General features: G+C 38.3%; 1 protein-coding gene across 1 annotated transcript in view; it reads right to left on the reverse strand.

Moving 5' to 3' along the window:
* Window positions 1–27,290, reverse strand: part of LOC136244289 (uncharacterized) — a 102,570-nt gene that overhangs the window by 13,819 nt on the left and 61,461 nt on the right. Inside the window, exons 8-9 of the mRNA XM_066035841.1 lie at window positions 13,823–13,867; window positions 8,358–8,935 (exon numbers count right to left, since the gene is read on the reverse strand). Coding sequence (XP_065891913.1) covers window positions 8,358–8,935; window positions 13,823–13,867 — 623 coding nt within the window. The remainder of the gene's footprint in view (window positions 1–8,357; window positions 8,936–13,822; window positions 13,868–27,290) is intronic.

Consider the following 27,290-nt stretch of genomic DNA (forward strand, 5'->3'; position numbering starts at 1 on the left):
ACAGTACGTACAATGCATTATTTATGGACTTACCAGTGTCCTCCTTTGTGTCCCATTCATCTTTGCTGACAGCAAAAGTGTCGGTTTGGCGATAGCACATGATGGCTTCCCTTAATAATGGAAGCCATCATTATATTTAATAGTGGCTGTTTTGATTGCAGAGGGGCTTTTCAAACAGTTCTTGATTTGTACTGCTGTGTAACGAGTTGAACACAGCTGACAATGAAGCGTAATGGATGCTTCACTTTTCTGATGATAATTGATATAACTACAGTGTGTGCGGCATCATTTCTTTCTTTTGGTATGCATGGATTGTAGAGGTGCTTTTCGAACAGTTCTTGATTCGAAATGCTGTGTAACAAGTTGAACATACGTAGCTGACAATAAAGCATAATGGATACTTCACTTTTCAGATAATAATTGATATAGCTGGGGCACGCAGCGAAATTTCAGATGCAGTATGCATGGGTTCACCAGTCATAATAATAATATTTTCAAAAAAAGTTAACAAACAAGTAGACAGAAAAATTTGGAATTTTCAACTAGAGTAGGGACCATAACACATCAATAAAAAGTACTGAAACAAGCTGGAGTATTAAATCACAGTAAAACAATAAGAAGTGTTATATCCCTACTGTGCTCAAGATATCATACTGGAAATGCACAGTAGGGATATAACACTTCTTATTGCTTTACTGTGATTTAATATCGTGCACTACTCCAGCTTGTTTCAGTACTTTTTATCAATGTGCTATGGTAGTTGAAAATTCCAATTTTTTTTGTGTACTTGTAATTGATAGTTAGTTTAAATCAAGACACACGGTAGTGTGTCGTGCGACCAAGAAAGCCGGCGACCACACCATGAGTATATTTACAGGAAGAAAGAAAACAGCTTTTTCACGCATGCATAGCTCCATGGCCTCTTCTCCAAAGCACACTATTTTTGCATTATAGCTGTCCCCCAGGTAGGGTACGCCACACAGCAAATTAGATTAAATTCGCAACAGCCATTTGCGAGATATGGGCGTCCAAAATTTCGTTTTAATTTCTTCGTTTTTTTCTTCTTATGCCGTACGGGGGGCTACGGGGGCTTCGATTTCTTTTCGCACACTTTGCAAAAATTGCTATAAAATGCAAACGTGTAACTCGATTGCCTCGATCTTTGGCACAAAGTAAGAACATGTAACGGTGGATTCACGTACCAAGTTTGTTGTAAGTCTGGGTAGTATTCAAGGAGTTATGGACGTTTATTCACGTAAAAACAGATCAAACTTCTGTCACGGCTACAGGGTAAACCAAGCATAGAAATAACTTGAAAATTGGTGTGTAGATAGGCTGATCATCGTAGCAGTGCCTTTTGATAGTTTGAATAGCAATAGAGTTACAGCGACAAAGTTATAAAGCAGAAACTAAGCAAGTGTAAAATCGCGGGATCGAGATACTCTAATAGAGCAGTCACCACGGGGTTAAAAAGGTGTGCAAAAAATGTCGAAAAAAAAACTTACCAGAGTTCGAACCAGGGACTTCCATACCTAACACCTGCATCCTTAACCACTGAACCACTGCTACCTTGACTGATCACCTCATTTAATTTCTGCTTTATAAATGAAATTTCTAGTTGAAATCTGCTTATAGTCAAACGTTTGTAATTTCATAGATCTACCAATAGAAGTTCTAGACTGTTCTAGAACATTCTATGTATGTTCTATTAGAAGTCCTCAAAAAAAATGTGCACTCTATTAGAGTATTACAATAATATTATCAAATATTGAATTAAATCATGCAATGAAATACATTTATAAGTCTGTCTTCAATAATCATCATTGTATCTACATAGAAAAGAAGAAATGTGAGTAAAGACAAACCTCAAAGTCATCCATAGGCTGGTTTTGGGGCCTTGTAAAGTACAAAAAGGAGTGAAATCCACACAAAAACAGCCAAGTTGTGAAAAAATGGTGCGGCCTTAAAAAGCCTGGGTGAAAAAAGTTGTGAAATCAAAGGTGGCGGCCAAGAAATGGCTGCAATGATGTTAATGCTAAAAATTTTAATAATGGCTGTGTGCATTGTTAAAATTTATTAGCATTAACATCATTGCAGCCATTTCTTGGCCGCCACCTTTGATTTCACAACTTTTTTCACCCAGACTTTTTAAGGCCGCACCATTTTTTCACAGCTTGGCTGTTTTTGTGTGGTTATATTTACAAGTAGCTACAAGCCAAGTTCAAGAAATTAAAACTGTAATATGTAGTAATAGATGTACAGTATGTACACGTGCCCGGATTTTGGAAAGTCAGTCGTATATGACCAAAAAGTCATTTCAATGAATCAAACTGCTTTACAGTTATTGAGTCATTTATAATTGCAATAAATTCTGCATAAATTCCTTAATGGTAACACACTGAATAGTAAATTTCTAATTGTTTCGTACATGACAGTAAGAATGATTCTTCAAAATCCAGTGATATTCAATTGTAAAATTCTAAAAGCGAGTGCATTACACCAGTGTGATATTAACAAGAACATAAATGTGACAAAATCATTCTTATAGCCTGAAAATACATATGTCGGCTTACATCTCCTTTGCTGTATAAGCTGTAAAATTCAGGGGGATTCTTACATAAGTGGTTAATATGTTATGTAGTCATTATATCATTCAAAGAGAAAGTTATTAACTTTAAAATATTAGTTAAAATTTGATGGGGTATAAGACTGATTTTGTCAGACCACAAAATTAATCTGATTTTCATGAATATACTCTATGATACTGATACCAACTGAGATGACATTTGTTGAGAAAATTACCTCTACCTTCATGTACCAAATTTGAACACAACCCCCCACGCCCATAATATTTTAAGTACAAGCCCTCAAATATTGGCTATTTTCTTCATTTGTGACCAGATTTAGCAAAATAAACCATATGGGCGCAAAAGGCAAAAGTGAGATAACACTAGCATGAAGTTGCTGCACTATAAGGCTAAAAAGTTCCATATCAAACTCGCCTTCAACTTGTCGGGTCTGCTTTTGGTGGACCATTCTCTGGCGGTCTGTATAACCAGCCCAGACGTATGTACAGGTCTGTGAACAACAGGGAAGTGCTTTGGGGGGTTTATGCACTCTGGACAGACGAGCAGGGAGTTGAATGTGTGATGTATGACTGTTTTGTGAAATTTCAGACTATTCCCTGCCTCTGACAGGCTGTTTTGTGGTCTGGTGCCTTCATTTACCATTCTCATCCATTTTGTAGTCTATCTCTTGCCTGCCCTGCCGCCCCCACCCTCCACCCCTTTTTGAGGACTCGTGATACATCAACACTGGTGAAAAAACCTATCTAAAATAGTGGGAAACTCTACAGGGATTACCTTGGCCACTAGCTGCTCTTAAAGGTTGTGAATTGCTCCATCTTCGCTGAAAAATCCAAATGTGTAGCTGCCAAGGCTGGTGAGTTACAAAGCTTTAAAATATTAAAATACGTTTTTCTCTGAATCAACAATATGCCCATAAGGGTGATTTTCCAAAATACAGTCACATTTTATAATGACAAAAACTGCTATAAATACAAACACATCATCCAATTGCTTTAAAATTTAGCATGTCTTAAAGGCAAATGTTGGCAGAAAGATTAGTTTGAATATGATAAAAGTCATGGAATCATTAACATAAAAAGACCAGATTTACTTCGTATTGTATTAGTTAATAAAGTTTAAGTTATTAAACATAGTTAATGTTGTGAAGAGTAGGCTGTGCAAGTCCCTAAATATTAGCATGCAACAGCAGGCTCTAATAACAACAATGCATGCATAACAATGTGAGCAGAACACGTTGGCAGTAATTCATACTTGTAAGAAATCTTACCAGTTAACAGTGGCTTTAAATCTTCTAGATGGATACTTATAGTTCTTGCTGGCCAAGGAAGGGGAGGGTCGTCGTCCTTAAGAAGTTCGATTGAGCAAGCGAGGAGCTTTGTCATGGGGAAGGGCTACCTCAAGGAACAAGCGTTCCAGACAGGATGACGACGCAACAAGATGTGATATTACAATACTGTAGCCGCCATCAAGGACGTTTCTAGAAGTTGTTTACCTTGGCCAACACACGGTATCACTGTAAGCTGGGACAGCTCCGATGACACTAGGCTCAACACCAACATCAGCAACTAAAGCTCCATCTCGTACCATTGCCAGTTCTTCGGACGCCACCTAATCCAACAAAAATGCAGGGAAATCGCATGGTGGGCATCAATTAGAATCTTTGGGAACTCCCAGACTATTGCAAAACAACCTCAGACAAGATGCTGCATCCGGTAAGCAATGGTGTAACACCAATTGGTGTACTAGTATAAGCTTACATATTGTTCCCACACACCCTGTATATGCATGTAATGAGTAGGGGTGTACCGATATACCGATACATATTGTACTGGTGGCCAATATGGAAACTTTTTCCAGTGTCGGTTGGTCTCAATATAGCCACCAAAAACTGATATGATATACCGAAATAGTTTTTGCCATGGTAGAGCCACATTATACCCTCTGTTATATGGCAAACAAGGAGACGGTCAGTTTCTATATCCTTGAAAAGAAGCACTACGCTATGAGAAGCCATAGAATACGTGCAAAGTAAACATTCATTGTTACAGTGCTTACCAACCATACAACAAATTATCATAGTGGAGAGCTATAAAAAGCAACCATGGGATGAATAAACTAGAAACACAGCTTGAAACAACCAGCCATCTTTACAAGCCAGTACAATATGGACTCATCTTGGTGGGGGCATGCATAAAAAAAGTTTGTGGATGCCTCACTGTCTGGATTGTTAATTGAGGCCAAACCACCACAGGCAATCAAGCATTGTCAGTGATTGTTAGCATGTTGAACTACTTACTAAGTGTATCTTATAGCAAGAAAATAAAACATAAAGTTTCCCAGTTTCCTCCAATCTAAACATATAGCTACACTTTATTATATTGATATATTGGGTCGGTATCGATGTTCTGACTCAGTATATTGGTATTATAGTATCGGATTGGTTCAAAATTTCCCTATTAGTACACCTCTAGTGATGAGTGAAATAATAAGAGTTGCTCTGTACTGGTTAGCTTAGTAGAGAGTTCATACATAGATACAGCCTAGCCACCAGTCACTGATGCCAGTTTCAAAAAAAAAAGGAATTGACTAAGTATCTGAATTCAGTGACATTAATGGCACATTGAAGTCAAAATTCTATTGCGTGCAATTAATTTTTTAATGCAACCAGAGGTGTGTATTAAATGCATTAATAGACTTCTGTATTTTACAGCATACTATATTGGTTTCTTCATTGCTGCTTACTGGCTTGTAATCAGCATCAGCAGGGCTTGGACAGTTAACTAGAGAATGCAGAATACAATGAAGTATCACCAAACTAGCTACATACATGCATATATAGCTAGTCACCGGCCTTAAAAGGTGACTGCATTAATGGTGGCATGAAGGTAACTTAGTACCTAAAAAGAACACAAACATATGGTAATCATAAATTGTATGCTGAAAGGCAGCCAGTTTCACAGTATTGTGTCAGCTTCTTGCACACAATATCCTTGAGTCTTATAATAGTCCCAAAGAGAAGTCCATTTTATTATCATTAAAGGAAACTTCAACCTATACAACTTCAACAGAAATTGTTTCGAAACAAGTGCTTGCTCTAATGTGTACATGATACAGTGTTTTCATTATATATCTGTAGTTCTATCGTTGGGATGTGCTCCACATTTTTTCCAGACAACTGGCATGGGTCACACCATTGTATTGTTAGTTGCATGTTGGTTTGCTTGTATGTTATGTCTTCCTAACGTTTATGTTGTCACATTTGCTTGGTATGTATGTCATCGCCAGTGCTTGTTTGTATACCAACGTATGTCACTACCACTGCTTGTTTCGTAGTTACTGTTGCTCAGTTTGCACGTCGTCGTCATCATCTTCTGTATGTTGTCATCATCTTCTGTATGTTGCAAGCATAGCTTATCTTGCATATTACTAGATGTTTCCACCATCAACATTTCTGCACATTGCATGGGCAATAAAAAAATAAAATAAAATAACTTTGATGCTTGGGAGGGGGGGGGGGGGGGGGGTAGATCACAACATATTATTATTATATATATATATCATGACCTACCTATGGCATCTATTGTAAAGAGTTTAGGACAGAGACGCTTCTCTGCTCTAAACTCTTTCATTACCCAAGCATCAATTTAAAGTACTTCCTACTTTGGCCCGACTGGAATTACATAACCTTGCCTAGGCCATATACTATGGCAGATGAGGCCCCCTAGCACTTACCAAACCCCTTCCTCAATCAATGGATTGCTGGAGGTGAAGAATGACGATCCGAGGAACAGACCACATAAGTAGGTGAGTGGTAGCGTATTTAAACATTAAATAAAGTTTAAGTTATTAAACACAGTTAATGTTGTGAAGCGTAGGCTGTGCAAGTACCCAAAATATTAGCACACAACAGTGGGCTCTAATAAGAACAACGCATGCGTAACATTGTGAGCAGAACACATCGGCAGTAATTCATACCTGTTGTAAGAAATCTTCCCACCCTTTCCCTACCCACTGAACAGTTTACAAACTTCACTATATGCAGGTGCTCTGCGTTAATTGGCATAGTATGCCAATAACAATTCTAGTTAGTATTCCACTGTCAATAGTGGTACTTATGTACATCTGTAGTGTAAGCAGTGGAGCAGGCAGACACGTAATGTTGTTGTTGTACTTTGTGCTTTACTGCACCTGCATTCAATTACTCAGAAACATTTATATGAAATACTATTTGCCATTATATGCATTTTGTTATGAGTTCTTCAGCTGTAGGTCTGACTGGATTCCTTCACTGTGCCAGCCACTACCACAAGTAGAGATTGATATTGAGGGATGCTTGCAGTTTAGATTTTTGTCAGGAGAGATGCTCCTTCATCCTGCCTGCTGTCACAGACAGGCCCTCCAGTTCAGATTGTCATCAGGAAATCGGGTTGCTATCAGATGCTCGCCTCTCCCATCCAGATCAGTATCAGGAGACGTTCCCACATCCAAATTGTTAACTAGAGACACTCTCCCAACCAGATCACTAACTGAAGACACTCTCCCATCCAGATTGGTATTAGGAGATGCTCTCCCATTCAAATTGCTAACTAGAGATGCTCTCCCAACCAGGTTGCTAGCTGGAGATGCTCTGCCGACCAGATTGATAGCTGGAGACACTCAGATCACTATTAGGAGACACTCAGATCACTATTAGGAGACACTCTCCCATCTACCAGAAGACACTCTCTGTCATGAGCACTATCAAACATGACCCAGCTACAGAGTACCAACCAGCTAACCACCATAGTGCTACCATCACATAGCTCAAGTGTTGATGCTATTTTACACAGTGCCACTCTCAACAGTGGATATTGACAACTCTGAGAACAATGGTCACACCCTGACCATTGTGTTACCTGTGCACAGGTGTTGATGCTGTCACAATCTGGCTAAAGCTAAAAGCCACGTGACACAAATTAGTGGTGACCTGCAGGTCAATACATCACCTACTGCTGCTATAAGAAGTTCGTCAGGGGGCTTCACTTAGGATATCTGCCTTATCCACTAGGTTCTCCATTTGCCTCTATTGTAAAGAGTTTAGTACAGAGATGCTTCTCTGCTCTAACTCTTTCATTACCCAAGCATCAATAAACCAAAAGTACTTCCTACCCAGTGGAATTACATAACCTTGTCTAAGCCATATACCATGGCAGATGAGGCCCCCTAGCACTTACCAAACCCCTCCTCAATCAATGATTGCTGGAGGTGAAGAATGAAGATCCGAGGAACAGACCACATAATTAGGTGAGTTGAAGCGTAACTAAACATTAAGGGGGTTTGCTGTTAGATAAGTGATGCAGGAAAGCCAAGAGGTAGTGACCGAAAAAGTCAATTAATTTTCAGATTTACTTTAATGTGTTTATTTTATAAAGATTTCTTCATGATGTTTCTACTGGAATTTTAGAATATCATTCATGCTTGTTTTACACAACTTTAGAATTGTATTGTACGTAACACCATAGCTGTTGCTATCATTAAAGTTGAGAGCTACAACAGCTACACACCATACTGATTATCCACTAATATGCATAATAATTTTACTCTACAGCCATGACAACAAATCACTAAAACCAACAAGCTGTGAATGCTTCAAAAATGCTAGGGTGAATATTCGTAAAATCAAAGGCAGTAACTAAGAAATGGCTGAAATGATGCTAATGTCAGATTTGGAAATACGTATATCTTGTCTGCTTCAGTATAAAAAACATACAATTTCATGTTTTCTCTTACCATTCTACAGGTTGGAAGAGATGGTATTATGCACACATCACATTTCCAATGATCCACCATTGGTTTCTTGTGCTTCATAGCGATAATTTTATATAGATTTTCTGGAATATTATCAGCACAAGTTGTACTAAAAACCGTACAGTAATAGCAGAAATGATTAATTTCTATAAGTCCAAATTTTTCACCAATTTTAAACTCTCCACCTTCTATAACCTTCATCAGTCCTTCAGATGGTGATGTATGAGCTATTTTAGCAAAGTGTAAATTATTAACATGATGCTTGGTTTTAACACACATAGAATGTGGCAAACATAGTGTAATTGATTTTTTCAGTTCCACATTCATACACAGCCAAATTATTGCTGACACTGGAATTATGTCAGGTGTGAATTTTACTGGTGCAAACAAAGTAGCAGCAAATTTTAGCTCTGCTTGTCTTCCTTCAGGGATAGCACCAGCTGGAACAGTAACAGTTACTCCATGATTAAAAGAATAGAAGATCCCTCCGGTACTATCAAATATGTGAGTTTCAATGTCACCAATCCAAAAATTATTGTCAGGTGGCAAATGACTAGAGCCTGCACAATAAGTAACATCACAACACCAATATGTGTAATTAACATTGAATACTGTATACAGTAATATTAGCTACTTACGTATATTCTCAGGAGCTCATATGCACCACAAGTTGCAAAGGAGCGTAACACTCAAGAAATGAAACATGTCCTTATAAAGATAGCAGTAATTTCCTAGGCTGTGCTTGGTTATGTTAACAGGTGCTAGCAACTAATATGCAGCCATAGAGTGTCAGTAATACTGGTAGGGTAGCTAGTTAAAAGAATGATTTCAACATAGATCTGTTTCTAGTCCTCTACAGCACAGAGAGCTTACAAAATTTTTATTGTTAAGAGTTGTTCAGGCTCTTTTAGTTTACAAATAGTGGGTAGTGCTAAAAGCAGGAACGAAATGGAATGGAACGGAACCAATTGGGGCGCACACCTAGTAGAAAATTTCTTTTGCATTGTTTTCAACTGCCACACAGTGACTAGAATTGCACTAGAGTTAGTTTTCTTCTACTTATAGGCATGCTAGAAATCACGCTTTCGAAGTTTCTATTTAACACCCGCCACATGGCATATTGTGTTCTTACCAATCCAGCAAATTCTGTTTAATCCTGATGTAGAATTACTTTTTTTAATCATTTTAAAAGGTAAACTACTGTAGTATTTTCATGGTATAGTTGTGTCCAAGCCTTAAATAACAGTGAGAATGGTTTTCTGAGGTCTGCCTAGATTGACAATGATTTACGATAGTTAGCTAATTACAGAGTATGTTAGTTAGTGGCTGTGAATTATACATTTACAATGCTTACAAAATAATATTGTACAACTTAAAGGAAATGTTTGAAATTTTAAGTTCGATTAGGGATTATAGAAAAAAAAAGTAAGGAAACAAGAGAGATTGCCTAGACCTGCAGATACACTAGTGAACATTTAATCCCTAATCCAGTCTATACCCCAAGACCAAGACTGAATTAGGGGTCAAATGTTCACTAGTGTATCTGCAGGTGTAGGCGATCTGCCTTGTTTCATTCCTTTTTTTTCTATGATCCCTAATCGAACTTAAAATTTCAAAATTTTCCTTTAACTTGTTTGCTTCTTTTTTGTAACATTATTATGACTGGTAAACCCATGCATACTGCATCAAAAGAAAGGATGGCAACTTAATTAATGTTTTTGTCTGAGCGTGCGCCCCAGCTATCAAAACTGCTTCAAAAGTGCAGTGGCCATTACACTTCGCTTTCAGCTGTGTTCGGCCCAATCCACAGCGCTACAGATGAAAAACAGTAGAAGAAGTGCCTCTGCAACAATCCAGTCACCTCAAAAATATGACGATTCGTGTGCCCCCAACTATCAATTACTGCCTCGAAAGTGCAGCGGCCATTACTCTTCGCTTTCAGCTATGTTCAGCCCGTTACACAGCGTTACAAGTAAAGAACAGTGTTAGAATCGTCTCTGCAACCAGTCTGTTCACCACGGAAAATAAGGACAATTCCCATTTACAAGCGTACTGTAGGGGAGCCATGCATCATGCTACCGCAAATCGACACTTTAGGCTGTCAGCAAAAAGAAATGGGACACAAAGGAGGACAAAGGTAAGTCCATGATGCATGCATTGTACGTACTGCAGTATGCCAAAAGGCACATCTTGGGACAAAGCAACGTCGAACAGTGAAAAAATTAAGCCCATAGCCTTAGCTATTATCGAGTTACGCTTGCCTGAAGGCATCAGGCAGGCAGGCAGGCAGGCAGGCAGGCAGGCAGGCAGGCAGGCAGGCAGGCAGGCAGGCAGGCAGGCAGGCAGGCAGGCAGGCAGGCAGGCAGGCAGGCAGGCAGGCAGGCAGGCAGGCAGGCAGGCAGGCAGGCAGGCAGGCAGGCAGGCAGGCAGGCAGGCAGGCAGGCAGGCAGGCAGGCAGGCAGGCAGGCAGGCAGGCAGGCAGGCAGGCAGGCAGGCAGGCAGGCAGGCAGGCAGGCAGGCAGGCAGGCAGGCAGGCAGGCAGGCAGGCAGGCAGGCAGGCAGGCAGGCAGGCAGGCAGGCAGGCAGGCAGGCAGGCAGGCAGGCAGGCAGGCAGGCAGGCAGGCAGGCAGGCAGGCAGGCAGGCAGGCAGGCAGGCAGGCAGGCAGGCAGGCAGGCAGGCAGGCAGGCAGGCAGGCAGTAGAAACTTCCATTGAATATATATTTTTTAAATCTCATAGCTATTTGTTGCAAGCCTTTAGGATCACACTGAAGGCACTTTTGGGCTTGGTTATACCTAACCAATACTGCCAAGGTGCCAGGATGGATTTGTGAAGCTGGTTTTTGGGTGAATTTTTTTGGCTAGGAAAACCCAACTCTTCATTATCCCTAATATACAGTACTATTGTACTGTTTGATATAGCATCTTATTCTTTAACAGAATAACACTTTGTAGTGAAATACTCTTACAGAACAATCACTAATTAAAATATTCAAAGGTTATTGTAAGAAATGTCATTAAATTTATTTTATCTACCCTGTAGTAGCATAATGGGAATACTGAAGAGCATAAAGGCAGAAATATTCTGAAAGTATTTTAGACAAAATGCTGAGCATACTTCTGTCTGAAAACCAGCCTCACAGCATCTTTGTTAGGCATGCTCTTACTTTTTGGTGTGATCTAAAATGCTTCCACTATGAATCATACATATATATATATATATATATGTATGATTCATAGTGGAAGCATTTTAGATCACACCAAAAGTAATTTTTGGCTTGAGCATGCCTAACAAAGATGCTGTGAGGCTGGTTTTCAGACAGAAGTATGCTCAGCATTTTGTCTAAAATACTTTCAGAATATTTCTGCCTTTATGCTCTTCAGTATTCCCATTATGCTACTACAGGGTAGATAAAATAAATTTAATGAACCAAGAATATATTTATATATTCAATATAATAATATTATTTCCGCTGACAGATTGGTTGATTGATGTAAAAAAGCTAAGGCTATGGCCTAATTTTTTTTTGCTGTTAGATATCTCTTCAGGGACTTTTTGGAATACCACAGTTCATAGAATGTGTGCATTTTGGACTTATCTTCGTCCTCATCTTAATTTTTTTGCTGACAGTGCAAGGTGTAGATTGTTGGTAGCTAGTACATAATGACTTCCCTTTGCTTCCCGTTATGTTTATAATAGAGTATCACTCATATTTTATTGCAGAGTTGCTTGCTTCTCAATGCTTATAGTGTTCTCCATTTGTGACCTAATTTTAGAAAACCATCGAATTGGATATTGCACATTTATCAAAATTTGCTTTATTGGTTCTTTGTTGTCTACAGAGACAGAGAAATGGATTGGCTAAGTTTCAGCTTCATAAGATAAGCAGTGTGGGAAATACAGTTGTAGACACCTGGTCGACCAAATAAATCAATATGTACAGAAGACAATGAGAAAATAATCTACAGGCACTTACATAAACCATCATAATTTACTGATACAATGGCATATGGAGTTGAATCTTTGCTCATTAAGGTGAATTCATTGAAGAAAAATTGTTGTAAATTCTTTCGTCACTGCAACGTAAACAAAAGTCCTTAACTCAGAAACCCAACTGTGTATGAAGATGAACCAAGGATTTTTAAACTCCTTATGAATAGGGGAACACAAGGATGCCCAGGATTTATCTACTGGAGTGTCAATTCACTGACCAGAAAGGCAATAAAAAGTTACATGTTTTTTTTCTGAACCTTGCATTTTTTACCCATTGTTTTTAAATGCGGTTTATTACAAAAGTACTATTATACGTAGATCAACAGTTTTTCTAAAATTAGATCACATTTGTAACATGTGTAACAGGTTGAAAACGAAGCATACGTATATGGCCACGTCACTTCAGTAATTGATATTTGGGACTAGCAGATGTGTAGGTGTTAAATTAATTTAAAACATGTCTGAAACATCTTAATACAGTATGTACAGGTTTGCCAATCATAATAAACTGAGTAATTCCAACCTTGGCTTTTTACCTTGCAGAGACATCAAAAAGACTTGCACAGTATGAATGTGTCATCTCAAATACACATACAGTATATTTAGACTTAAAGGAGATAAAAAGCTAGGAAGTACATAGCATCCTCATTAACATATGAATCAAGTTTCTACAAGCACACAACCCCTACAATATCCACTAAAACAAGTAATACTGCTATGGGCAAATTGAACATGCATATAAAGAACCTTGTGTGGGATGATCAAAGCAAAAACAGTTCTGTAAAGCCATACATAACTCAAATGTGTTATATTTCACTTTGATGGACCTACCATTCTGTACCAGGTAGTTATAGAGCTGCCAGGCCTCTTTTAGGCGAATAGCTTGCTTTGAGAGATTTGTCAGTCAGGTAGGCTTGAGTCTGTTATGCTCCAAAACTTTACCTATTATGCTATTGGCATTATCCCAATTTTCTTCCTATTAGCCTGGTTTTTTATGCGTTTTAGAAATTCACTATGCTCTTTTATTTTGTGTTGTTTCATTGCAATTTTAGGTATAATTAATGCAAACCTTATTAGAGTATTTCAAATGTGTGTCTGTGACAAAAAATTGTGTATAACATTATAACTCTCTAGTTGCATAGCCATAATAGATTTTCAATGTGTTTCAATAGTATATGCAGTTTGCTCTATAGACATGAAAAGATTGATCAGTGAAGCTCAGGGGGTCACAGAGAATAGTTGGGTGTAAAGCTATTGATTTATTTTACAATTTCTATCAGAAAATTGTCCATGCACATATAGGTTAAGATTAGGGTTAGAGTATGCTCTTCATTTTTATTTACATAAATCACAGTTTTGCTTTGAATTTTAAGTTACATAAATGGTTTCATACAATACACAAACAATACACATTATAACAATGGACATTATAATGTGTGCCACAAAATTTATTACTTGTTTCACTTTCATCAGATGATTGGCTATCACTTGATGTAGTATCTAAAGCATTTGTGAGAAAAACACTAATATATTTGCATTTTTGATATACATATGTATCAGTAATGCACTAAATTATTCATGTACATGTACATGTGGGAGTGAAAGGTAACTTCTTGGTATCAAGACACAAGGTAGTGTGATGTGCGGCCCAAGAAGCTGGCGTGCCACACCTTGAGTATATTAACAGGAAGAAAGTAAACACGATTTTCACACCTTTGTAACTCCGTGATTCCTTATCCGATTGAAACCAAAGATGCTACAAACGTGCCGGCTAGGTAGAGGAGTCCACATTCCAAATTTGAAGAAAATCGCTCCAGTTATTTCCGAGATATGAGCGGCCAAAGTTTGGGTTTTTTTCTTCGTTTTTTTTTCTTTTTCTACCTTTTCTTTTCGCACATTTGCAAAATCTGCAATAAAACACAAATTCATACTCCAATCGGACTGACATTTGACATACTTAAAGGGTTCATTAAGGCGAATCTCAGTACCAAGTTTGGTAGGAATCCGATGAACATTTACAGAGTTATGTCTGATTATTTGCGTAAAATAAGGACGAAAGTCTGTCACGCAACGCTTGAAGGAATGAGCTGAAAATTGCTATGTAGTAGTGTTGTTTTAGTAAGGACTTTTAGTTTTAGTTATAGTCATAGTCAGTTTCGTCAAAAAAATTAGTTTTAGTTTTAGTTATCAAGACACACGGTAGTGTGTTGTACGGCCCAAGAAGCCAGCGCGCAACACCCGTAAGTATATTGACAGGAAGAACGAAAACGTCATTTTCACACCTTTGTATCTCAGTGATCACTTATCCGATTGGAACCAAATTTGCTACACAGTTGCCCGCCAGCCAGGGGAGTCTACATTCCAAATTTGAAGGAAATCGCTCCAGCCATTTCCGAGATACGAGCTGCCAAAGTTTCGTTTTGTTTCTTGGTTTTTCTTTCTTCATCTTTTCGCACACTTGCAAAAATTGCTATAACAAGCAAACGCGTACTCTGATCGCCATGAAATTTGACACACAGAAAGGGAGTCCAAAGACGAATCCTAGTATCAAATTTGGTACAAATCCGATGAATGGTTCAGGAGTTATGACCGATTATTCGCGTAAAACAAGATCGATTTGTTGTCACGCCTATAGGGTAAACCGCTTCATGGAATGAGTTGAAAATTGCTATGTAGATGGAGTAACCATCGTAGGAGTGCTTTAGGTGGTTTGAAAGGAATCGAGATAAAGACCATGGAGATATGACACAAAACCCAACCTGTGTCACAATTACGCGATCGATTTTTATGAATAAAAAAAGTATTAGTTTTCACGCCTACTAGGCAAACCACTTAGAGCAATGAGCTGAAAATCGGCGTATAGCTGGAATAATCTTCATAGAAAGTCCTTGCAGTAGTACAGAAGAATCGGATTACAAACCACTGAGTTATGATTCTAAAGCCAACTCCGTGTAGCAAATGCGAGATCGAGATACTCTAATAGAACAGTCACACTAATAGAGCATTCGGCTAATTTATTTACTCCATTATAGAATTTTATTACATCACAAGTTATTCTGTAGGGAGTTCAGCTGCAAACAGTTAATCTTATAGACAGTTCAGCAAGAAGCAAGTCACCATGTGGAGAGTTAAGCAAATATATCACTATAGAGATTCAGAACATTACAAGTCACACTGAAGAAAGTTCAGCTATAAACAAGTCATGCACCCTGTAGAGAATTCAGCTACAATTAAGTCACTCTCTAGAGAATTCAGCTACACAGAATTCAGCTACACACAAGTCACTGTGGAGAGAGTTCAGCTACAAACAAATTACCCTGTAGAGAGATCAGCTACAAATAAAACACTTTGCAGAGTGTTCAGCTACAACAAATCAACCTTTAGAGCGATAAGCAATGAACAAATCAACACAAATCTACCTGTAGAGAGATAAGCTAGAAAAAAATCACCCTGTAGAGAGTTCAGCTAAAACAAATCAATCTGCAGAGAGATCAGCTACAAACAAATCACCTTATAGATAGTTCAGCTACAAACAAATTACCTTGTAGAGAGATCGGCTACAAACAAATCACCCTGCAGAGAGATCAGCTACACACAAATCAACTTGTATAGAGATCAGCTACAAACAAATCACCCTGTAGAGAGATCAGCTACAAACTAGACACAATGTAAGGAGTTCAGCTACAAGCAAATCACCCTGTAGAGAGTTCATCTACAAACAAATCACCCTGAAGAGAGGTCAGCTACAAACAAAACACTTTGCAGAGAGTTCAGCTACAAACAAATCAACTTTTAGAGTGATCAGCAACAAACAAATCAACTTGTAGAGAGATCAGCTACAAACAAATCAACCTGCAGAGAGATCAGCTACAAAAAAATCAGCTTGTAGAGAGACCAGTTACACACAAATCAACCTGTAGAGAGATAGGCTAGAAACAAATCACCCTGCAGAGAGTTCAGCTACAAGCAAAACACCCTGTAGAGAGTTCAGCAACAAAGAAACCACCATGTAGAGAGTTCAGCTGCAAACAAATCACCTTATAGAGAGTTCAACTACAAACAAATTACCCTGTAGAGAGATCGGCTACAAACAAATCAACCTGTAGAGAGATCAGCTAGAAACTAGACACAATGTAAGGAGTTCAGCTACAAGTAAATCAGCCTGCAGAGAGATCAGCTACAAACAAATCACCTTATAGACATTTCAACTACAAACAAATTACCCTGTAGAGAGATCGGCTACAAACAAATCAACCTGTAGAGAGATCAGCTAGAAACTAGACACAATGTAAGCAGTTCAGCTACAAGCAAATCACCCTTTAGTGAGTTCAGCTACAAACAAATCAACCTGCAGTGAGATCACCTACAAAAAAGCACCTTGTACAGAGTTCAGCTACAAACAAATTACCCTGTAGAGAGATCAGCTACAAACAAATCAACCTGTAGAAAGATCAGCTACACACAAATCAACTTGTAGAGAGATCAGCTACAAACAAATCACCCTGTAGAGAGATCAGCTAGAAACTAGACACAATGCAAGGAGTTCAGCTACAAGCAAATCACCCTTTAGTGAGTTCAGCTACAAACAAATCAACCTGCAGTGAGATCACCCACAAAAACGCACCTTGTACAGAGTTCAGTTACAAACAAATTACCCTGTAGAGAGATCAGGTAGAAGAATTCACCTTGTAGAGAGTTCAGCAACAAAGAAACCACTATGTAGAGAGTTCAGCTGCAAACAAATCAACCAGTAGAAAGATCAGCTAGAAGAAGTCACCTTGTAAAGAGTTCAGCTACAAAGAAACCACCATGTAGAGTGTTTAGCTGCATAAAATCACCTGTGGAGAGTTCAGCTAGAAACAAATCACCCTGTAGAGAGATCAGCTAGAAGAGGTCACCTTGTAGAGAGTTCAGCTACAAAGAAACCACCACATAAAGAGTTCAGCTGCAATAAATCACTTGTAGAGAGTTCAGCTACAAATAAATCCCCCTGTAGAGGGATCAGCTAGAAGAAGTCACCTTGTAGAGAGTTCAGCTACAAAGAAACCATCATGTAGAGAGTTCAGCTGCAAACAAATCACTCTGTAGAGAGTTCAGCTACAATGAAACCGCCATGTAGAGAGTTCAGCCTCAAACAAACCACCTTGTAGAGAATTCAACTACAACAAATCACCCTGTAGAGAAGAAGTTACCTTGTAGAGAGTTCAGCTACAAAGAAACCATCATGTAGAGAGCAGTGTTGGGAGTAACGCGTTACTTATGTAACGTGTTACGTAATATTATTACTTTTGTGGTACCTAAGTAATATAACGAAATACGCTATAAAAACAAGTAATATAACTCAAGTTACTTACTTACAAATGTAACGCGTTACCTAAGTAATATAGTTACTGTAACGAGCCTAATATTACATAATATTATTACTACAAGCAAGAGTACATAATAATAGAGTAAGGAGGAGAGTGTCTAACTTCAGTGGATTCACCAAACTCACTGTGCTCAGACCTTGCGCAATCAACTATAGCCACCAAAGGTGACAAATGGCTTGCTCTATGAAGGATGTTGTAGCACTTCTACTGCTTCAATTAGGAAACATCAAAAGTCTTCTGTTAACTTAAAGGTATTGATTTATTACTAGAAGTTTTATGGATTCAAGTAGGAGGGTTTGAGCGCAGTGTGTTTGTATGGATTATATTGAGAGTTAGACACTCTCCTCCCTCTTCTATTATTATGTACTCTTGCTACAAGTAACAAAGTTACTAATCACGTTAGTTATCCTCTGAGTAATGCCTAGCCACAGCGAAGTAACGAAGCCTACTGAATGAAGCTTATTCACCAGCTTCTTACTTATAACCAAGATTTGCACATTGTCCAACAACGCAATCATGTCACGTGATAAGGTGGTAGTTTCTCACGTGACAGCTTAAGGCTGCGGGAATAAAGTAATATAATATGTAATATTATTACAGTTACTTTATTTTATGGGTAATATGTAACTGTAACTAAATAGTTCAGTTGAAAGTTACTTTTAAAAAGTAATTTGCCCAACACTGGTAGAGAGTTTAGCTGCAAACAAATCACCTGTAGAGAGTTCAGCTAGAAACAAATCACCCCGTAGAGAGATCAGCTGGACGAAGTCACCTTTTAGAGAGTTCAGCTACAAAGAAACCATCATGTAGAGAGTTCAGCTGCAAACAAATCACCTGTAGAGAGTTCAGCTACAAAAAAATCACCCCGTAGAGAGTTCAGCTAGACAAAGTCACCTTATAGAGAGTTCAGTTACAAAGAAACCATCATGTAGAGAGTTCAGCTACAAAGAAACCACCATGTAGAGAGTTTAGCTGCAAACAAATCACCCTGTAGAGAGACCAGTTAGAAGAGGTCACCTTGTAGAGAGTTCAGCTACAAAGAAACCATCCTGTATATAGTTCAGCTACATTTCAAGTCACCCAGTAGAGAGATCAGCTGCAAAAAAAATATCCTGTTGGGAATAATGGGCATGTAATAAATATATGTATATAATTTGTATAATTACTAATAAAATCAAAAATAATTGAAGTATTACAAATCTTCTTTAAGTTCTTTCTTCTTCCTGTGGTAAAGAAAAAAACACATGGGTTAAAAAAGCCCCAAAGCCAGCCATAGGCCGGCTTTGCAGTATACAAATACAAAAAGAAGTGATATCTAATCAAAAACAGCCAAGCTGTAAAAAAAAGGTGCGGCCCCCAAAAAGGCCATGGTGAAAAAAGATGTGAAATCCAAGGTGGCGGCCAAGAAATGGCTGTGATGGTAGGTTAATGGTTAAATTTTAATAACGACATTTCAGGTGAATTTGGTGCCAAGACCACAAATTCACAAAGATACATACTTAAACACCCAAACACATACTTGAAGCAAACACATCCTTGCATGCTAATCTGCTATGGCAGGCACAAATCCATCTAATCAATCAAGTCACCTTCTCTCAGGTCCATGGAAGGTTGAAGCTCCTCGGGCTCTAGCTACAGTTAGCTTGTCTCCAAAAAGTAATATTTGCATCAATCTTGAGCTGTCATATGTGTACTCTTTTCCATCAACATTTACTTCCTCTAAAGGAACATAATGGTTAGAACTATCCATTATTTGAGTCATATCCACCAAATAAGCTTCATTCTTCAACTCCACACCCAGTGGAACCCATGTGAGAGAAAATAATCTTAATGCACCCACAAATACAAGTTTAAAATGTTGGCATACTCATGCCCATAAAAATGGCAAGCTATCTGTAAGTGCTGGGCGATAGTAACATTTTGCATGTCCAAGCAATAATAAACATTATGTTCATGATAGGCGATAGTTACCAGATCACACTTAACATAATTTTTAACACAGAACAAGTTGTTGACAAAAAAGTACCCAATAGTTACAAGATGACTGTTACAAACAAGCATCACAATGTCAGTTTAAATTACCAGCTAAGAAAGAAAGCATGTTCACTGTTACAGTATCTGGTAAAAGACTTGCTCTTTTTTCATTGACTAAGTGGCTATCAAGCTGAATGCTCTCTCTGATGGTACAGACGTAGCTGGTATTGACAAATACTTCCTAGCAAGTACTGTAACACAGGGGTAACAAACACCATTCAATTGCCACCACTTCAAAGAATCCAATCGTTATTTTTCATCATATTGATCTGTGATGATATCGGACAAGTACCTCTGTAATTCTAGTTTAGCTTTTTCTGAAGGGTTAGTAAGAGAATCATCTGGAGTGTGAACAATGTCAGCTAATAATTTCATTAGCTTTCCTTCTTTATGCCTTGACACAGGAGTACTAGAGGTGGTGGCACTTGACGAGGGTACATGTGAGCTAGAAGCAGTGGCAGCAACACTCACTCTGCTTCTGTTAGTTCATCAAGTAGAATGTCACTAGATGCAAATGAAACATTTTTGAATCTAGGATCTAGTAGCATACATTTATTTAAAACTTCCACGTCACAACCATTTCCATAATACTCATTCACCTTGGTTATCATTTGTTGTTTCATTTGTTTCACCAAAGGACTGTCATCCTCAGAGTAGGGTAAATATTTGTTTGTTATCTGATAAATAAGTGGTCAAACTGATGAAATGGAGGCCCATTTCTCACTCCCAATGGCTTCGGTCATTTCTACAAAGGGTTTCATGAATTGGACAAAATCATACATTGTGTTAATTTCTGAATCTGTAGGCATAAGATCACTTTTTCGTAGCTGTGATAGGGTGGCTGAGAGAGGCTGCTGCTGCTCTAAGATGCGCTTCATAATATAGTAAGAAGAATTCCATCTGGTGGCCACAGACTGCATCAAACGATATTGTTTATGTTTCAAGTCATACTGTTTTTGCTTTAATAGGTATAATGACTTTGAAGAATGATTGAAATGTCCCACTAATTGTTTACAACAAGCAACAGCTCTACTTACTCATGGAATATCCATAACTTTTTCAATAGCAAGCTGAATTGTATGGCTGAAACAACTGATACATGTCCAACCTAACAAGTCCATGGCACCAACAAGATTGGACCCATTATCTGTGGTTGCAGCCACTAACTTTTCATGACTTAAATTCCATTCAGACAGCACTTCTTCCAATGCCTCAGTTATCAATTCACCGGTATGAGCTGCTGCAAACTCCTTTGTCTCAACTAAATGTGACCTCATTTCAAATGACACTGTCAAATAATGGAGTGTAACAGCTATGTAGCTGTGTCTAGCTCGTGAAGACCACAGGTCTGTTGTGATGCTGAAGTACTAGACATCATCAGCAATTTGTTTTGTAATATCTGCTTTGGCAGCATCATACATGGTAGGAATATGGTTCAATGCAATAATAGTCTTCCAGTCCGGAGGAGTATAATAAGGCTCAAATACACGCAACATGTGTCTAAACCCACTGTCATTAATGGTGTCTACCATGGATATTTGGTACTTTTGTTGAGGTAAATGGCAGTTACTTTAACATTAATACTGTGATATTTAGTAATACCATGATACTTTTTATGGAAGGTATACTGTTTGCTATTTTTCAATACTGTCCAGCACTAGTTCTGAACTAAACTCCTGTAGTAAATTAATATCTAATCCAAAACAGCCAAACTGTAAAAAAAGAGTATGGCCCTCAAAAAGGCTATGGTGAAAAAAGATGTGAAATTCGAGGTGGCGGCCAAGAAATGGCTGTGATGGTAGGTTAATGGTAAAAATTTTAATAATGACAATTTAGGTGAATATTGTGCCGCTTTTGAGGGCCGCACTCTTATTTTTTACAGCTTGGCTGTTTTGGATTAGATAGTAAATTTTCTTAATTACTTTTAGTTATTGATTTAGTTATGGTTATATTCTCTGTGTTATTTTAGTTTTAGTTTTAGTTTAAAATGTGAAAATCTTTTAGTTATAGTTTTAATAACATTTTTAAAAATGTTTTAGTTATAGTTTTAGTTGTACATAAGAAAATCTTTTAGTTTTAGTTATAGTTTTAGTAATCTTTTCCAATTCTTTTTAGTTTTAGATTTAGTTTTAGTAAAATATTCTGTTGTATTTTAGTCATAGATTTAGTTTTAGTTATAACACGATTTGCTTTTAGTTGTAGTTTTATTTTTAGTTCACTAATACATATTTGTCTTACTAAAAGTAGTTTTAGTTGTAGTTCTAGCTAACAAAACCACCATCAAGTTACAAACTGTAGCATAATTATATCGATGTTTGTATGCTACATATAGCAGTACAGTTTCATTCTGTGCTTTGTTCCACCTATAGAACATATGTGAACTTATACGTGCACCGGTCTGAGCAACATAGTGTTGCTTTAGTAAAGAGATTTAGTTATAGTTATAGTTATAGTCATAGCTAGTTTATTCAATAAGTTTAGTTTTAGTTTCAGTTACAGTAATCCTTCTTAATTCATTTTAGTTATAGATTTAGTTATGGTTATATTGTCTTTGTTGTTTTAGTTTTAGTTAAAAACATGAAAATCTTTTGGTTTTAGTTATAGTTTTAGTTATCTTTCTTAATTATTTTAGTAAATTATTCTGTTGTTTTTTTAGTTATAGATTCAGTTTTAGATATAATATGGATTTGCTTTTAGTTATAATAGTTATAGTTTTAGTTAACTAATACATATTTGCCTTACTAAAAGTACTTTTAGTTTTAGTTATAGTTAACTAAAACAACACTGCTATGTAGATGGAGTAACTATTGTAGGAGTGCCTTTTTGTGGTTTGAACGGAATCCAGTTAAAGGCCATCAAGATATGACACAAAACCCAAACTGTGTCACAATTACGCAATCGATTTTTATGAATAAAAAAACTATTAGTTTTCACGCCTACTAGGCAAACCGCTTAGATCAATGAACTGAAAATCGGTGTGTAGCTGGAACAATTATCACAGAAAGTCCTTGCAGTAGTACAGAAGAATTAGAGTACAAACCAACCCAGTAGAGAGTTCATCTAGATCAGCTACAAACAAGTTACTTTATACAATGTTTAGCTACAAGTAAGTCACTCAGTGGAGAGTTCAGCTACAAACAAGTCATTCTGTAGTACAAACAAGTCACCGTGTAGCTGGAGAGTTCAGCAACCAATCAAAAAACCACTCTGTAAAGAGTTCAGCTATACAAACATGTTATAACTCTATAGAGAAAGTTATAACTCTATAGAGAGATCAGCTAGAAACAAGTAATCCAGTAGAGAGATCAGCTACAAGACATCACCTTATAGACAGGTCAGTTACAAAGAAACTACCATGTAGAGAGTTCAACTACAAACAAATCACCCTGCAGATATAGTTCAGCTACGAACAGATCACCCTGTAGAGAGATCAACTAGAAGAAATCACCTTGTAGAGAGTTTAGCTACAAAGAAACCACCATGTAGAGAGTTCAGCTGCAAACAAATCATCTGTGGAGAGTTCAGCCAGAAACAAGTTCACCCTATAGAGAGATCAGCTAGAAACAAGTCACCCCATAGAGAGATCAGCTACAAAGAAACCATTTTGTAGAGAGTTCAATTACAAACAGATAACCCTATAGAGAGTTCAGCTAGAAACAAGTCACCGTGTAGAGAGATCAGCTAGAAACAAGTTATCCAGAGACCAGCTAGAAACAAGTCACCCTGTAGAGAAGTCAGCTAGAAACAAGTCACTCTGTAGAGAGATCAGCTACAAAGAAACCATCCTTTTATGAGTTCAATTACAAACAGATAACTCTATAGAGAGTTCAGAGATCAGCTAGAAACAAGTCATCCAGAGATCAGCTAGAAACAAATCACCCTGTAGAGAGATCAGCTACAAAGAAACCAGTAGAGAGTTCAGCTACAATCAAGTTACACTATAGAGAGATCAGCTAGCAACAAATCATCTTGTAGAGAATTCAATTGCAAACAAATCACCCTGTAGAGAGTTCAGCTAGAACAAGTCACCTTGTAGAGAGTTCAGCTACAAAGAAACCACCATGTAGAGAGTTCAGCTGCAAACAAATCAAGGTGAAAAAAGATATGAAATCCACGGTGGCGGCCAAGAAATGGCTGTGATGGTAGGTTAATTGCCAAAATTGTAATTATGACAATTAAGGTGAATTTTGTGATGAATCCTAGTGAAGGAGGCAACGCAGACTCACCTGAATTGTCGTAATTAAATTTTTTGCCATTAACCTATCGTCACAGCCATTTCTTGGCCGCCACCTTGGATTTCACATCTTTTTTCACCTTGGCCTTTTTGGGGGGCCTTACTCTTTTTTTACAGCTTGGCTGTTTTTGGCTTAGATTACTATAACAATATCATCAAATCATCTACAAATGCAATTTTCTGTAATACAGCTAAAATAATGTTTAACAGGCAAGGTCCTCTACCCAACCACCATAAGGGGGCCAAGTGAGATCCCGGCCTGCTTACTTGTATGTCACTCAACTGCCCCCGAGCTCTTAATGCAGTCATGCTGGACCCCTAAACCTGACTCTAAAGGATCTCTGACACAAACACACGTATATTTATATCTTCGTAACCATACATACCATACATTAATTTCTGTATTTGCATGGCTAAATTACCAGCATCCTTACTCATTTTCAGGTGGTGTTGTCTGAGTTTACTGGCCTGCCATGCTAACTTTAAAGTCACAAAGGGCAACTGAGGAATCATTGGGCAGAAATACTTAATTTATTTAGTTACACAGTTGACGACATGTGTTACAGATTAATTTTATTGTTTAGCAAACAGCAACAGCAGCAGGAACCCACATATGTACAACAGCATATACGGGATAAGTGCAACAGACATGCAGAGCAATGATAGCAGCTGTGGTGGGAACCACAAGTGTACAACAGCTATGTGGGGCAATTAAAGCAATCATGTAAAGCAATAGTTACAGCGACTGCAGTAGCAGCATGGGAGCCCACATGTATACAACAGCTTTGTGTGATGGGAAACACAGCAATCACAGCAACAGTAGCGGTAGCAGCAGCAGTGGGAACTCACGTGTGTACAATGGCTTTGTGGGGTAGGTAATAACAGCAGCAACAATGGGAGCAATGGTAGGAACCCACATGTGTACAACAGCAGTGTAGGGTAGGTAAAGCAGTAATGCGAGCTATAATAGCAGTGGCGTATCTACACCTGGGCATTTCCGGGTATTTACCCAGGCATCAGCTCACTTTGCCCAGGCATCAGCTCACTTTGCCTGGGCATCAGAAAATCTTCTGGCGTGGCAGCCACGCATGAAAATACACTGCTCACAATTCAGTAATTACGATTCTATCCACCATTGACTGTAGCGAACGTTTGCAGCGAATTCTTGCATGGAAAATAAGCGATGAGCATTTAATTAAGAGTCTGACTTCTAATAATAGCCCCGTAGATTACAAGTTACTATATTTAAATCTGAAAAACGGAGATGTGCCCGCCCAAAATCTAGTGAATAGTGCCAATTTGTAGTCTCATCTAAGTGATTATAGTTTGGAGTTTGCCTGTATAATATAGACCGCGTGAAGTGGAAACCGACTGGCTGTTTGGCTACTTGATTTCAGCAGGTAGCGGTCTAATTCTGAATAATCAGTGCCCGGATTTATTGTGATACAACTACGATGAAGGAATGTCAAGGGAATAACGTGAGAGAACTGCTGACAATAGTTTGTAGGACCACTCGGCAGGGTGTGGTAGAGTTGGCTGGTGGTTGTAAGGAATGAATGCCCCTAGTGAGTATGTAGATGAAACGGTGTCATGACGGTTTCGTGATCCGCACAAGTACGAGTCAGTACAAGAAATCTATCGGTTCAGTAGTACAGAGCTTTTCCATCTCCTTGACAACCGTTTTTGTCGGCCATATTGTTGAACAATTTTGTACGCAGCGGACCTATGGACAAGTTGAAATAAGCCAATCTGCGTAAACCACTAACAACTAACAGTCCAAGCTGTGATTGATGGGCTTGGTATTGGGTAAGAATTAACATAATTATATAAAATACACGCTAACCTGTAAAGCGGTTGGAAATATCCCCATAGAACGCTCGACACTGATGTTCATAAATATGGCCGAAATACGGTGTAATATACAAAAAATTACGGCACCAATTTTGGTCGTCAAGGAGATGGAAAAGCTCTATCGTCATTATGAATTGGAAGTATCCTTTTGTGTGGCACGTGATGCTGCAGTTCCACAATCGATTACATGCATCGTAGCTAGAGACTAGTATGGAGTGATTGCAGACTGATGAGCTATTATATATGCATACAGATAAGAGTTAATAACTGTAGCTAGCCATGCCATGCACTTGAAAACAACAATTTGATGAATGCACGTATGAACCCACACAGACTGTTCACTGGACTAGGTGTACGGGTAAGTGGGCTTGCTCGGGCATCATGTTTGGGCTAGATACGCCCCTGTATAATAGTAGCAGTAGCAGCAGCAGTGGCAGCAATGGAAACCCACAAGTGTACAACAGCATATGCGGGATAGGTAAATCAGTCATGCAAAGCAATAATACCAGCGGTAGCAGTGATGGAAATGTACATACGTACAGTGCTAAGCAATGAAGCAGCCATGCAGTGAAATTCATGGCAGAGCCGACATGCTGACATCTGTGATGCTTGTGCGATATTGCATTCTTAGTTAAGCCATCTAGGCTATGGTAACATAGACCACAGCGTCTTGAGGGTAGGTACTGAACTTTATTTATTTACTCCTTAGTAAGCAGTGGCATAACTAGAACCAAACTGACACCAGGGCCTAGTGCAATCAGTGGCGTAGTTAACCGGAAAGTGATGGGGTGACACACCCCCACAGAACACTTATTAATGTCATGATTGTACAAAAAGGCTAATGACCCAATGATGGGCTAGCCAACATACGGTGTAGTATTAGGTAATTTATCATATCCAAGCTTTATTACAAATTACTATCTATGTAAGTATAACCGCAGATTGAGCCTCATCTCATTCTCACGTGTCTCAACTGTACTCCAACATATTCACCCATGATCAAGTAGAGCTATACATCACTGGCAGAATATAATGCATTATAGCTATTTATGTTAGACACTCCTAGCCACACTGATTTCGTCCACTGAATTTAGTGAATTACTACTCCAGACTCCAGGTTGACTCCGAGTCCTTATCTCTATTTCCGAGTAATCCCCTTTACATTAATATATAGCAGACCAACTTGCTCAACAATTCATTGTCTCGTAGTGCTGTTTATCACTGTTATCTCAAGCCTCAATTGCAGAAGGTCAACTGCCTTTTTTTAAATGCACTATCATGTGAGTAAGCTAGTCTAAAAACAGAACAATAATTAGTGTGAGTAACTAATATTTTTGTTACCTGTTATCTCATGCATGGATGATCCTTTTGTTAACTGTTGCATTATACGTTTGCTAAATGGAATGAGTGGAAGTGTTGAAGAGAATATAGCACT

Source organism: Dysidea avara, chromosome 2, assembly GCF_963678975.1.
Source record: "Dysidea avara chromosome 2, odDysAvar1.4, whole genome shotgun sequence".
Classification (NCBI taxonomy): Eukaryota; Metazoa; Porifera; class Demospongiae; order Dictyoceratida; family Dysideidae; genus Dysidea; species Dysidea avara.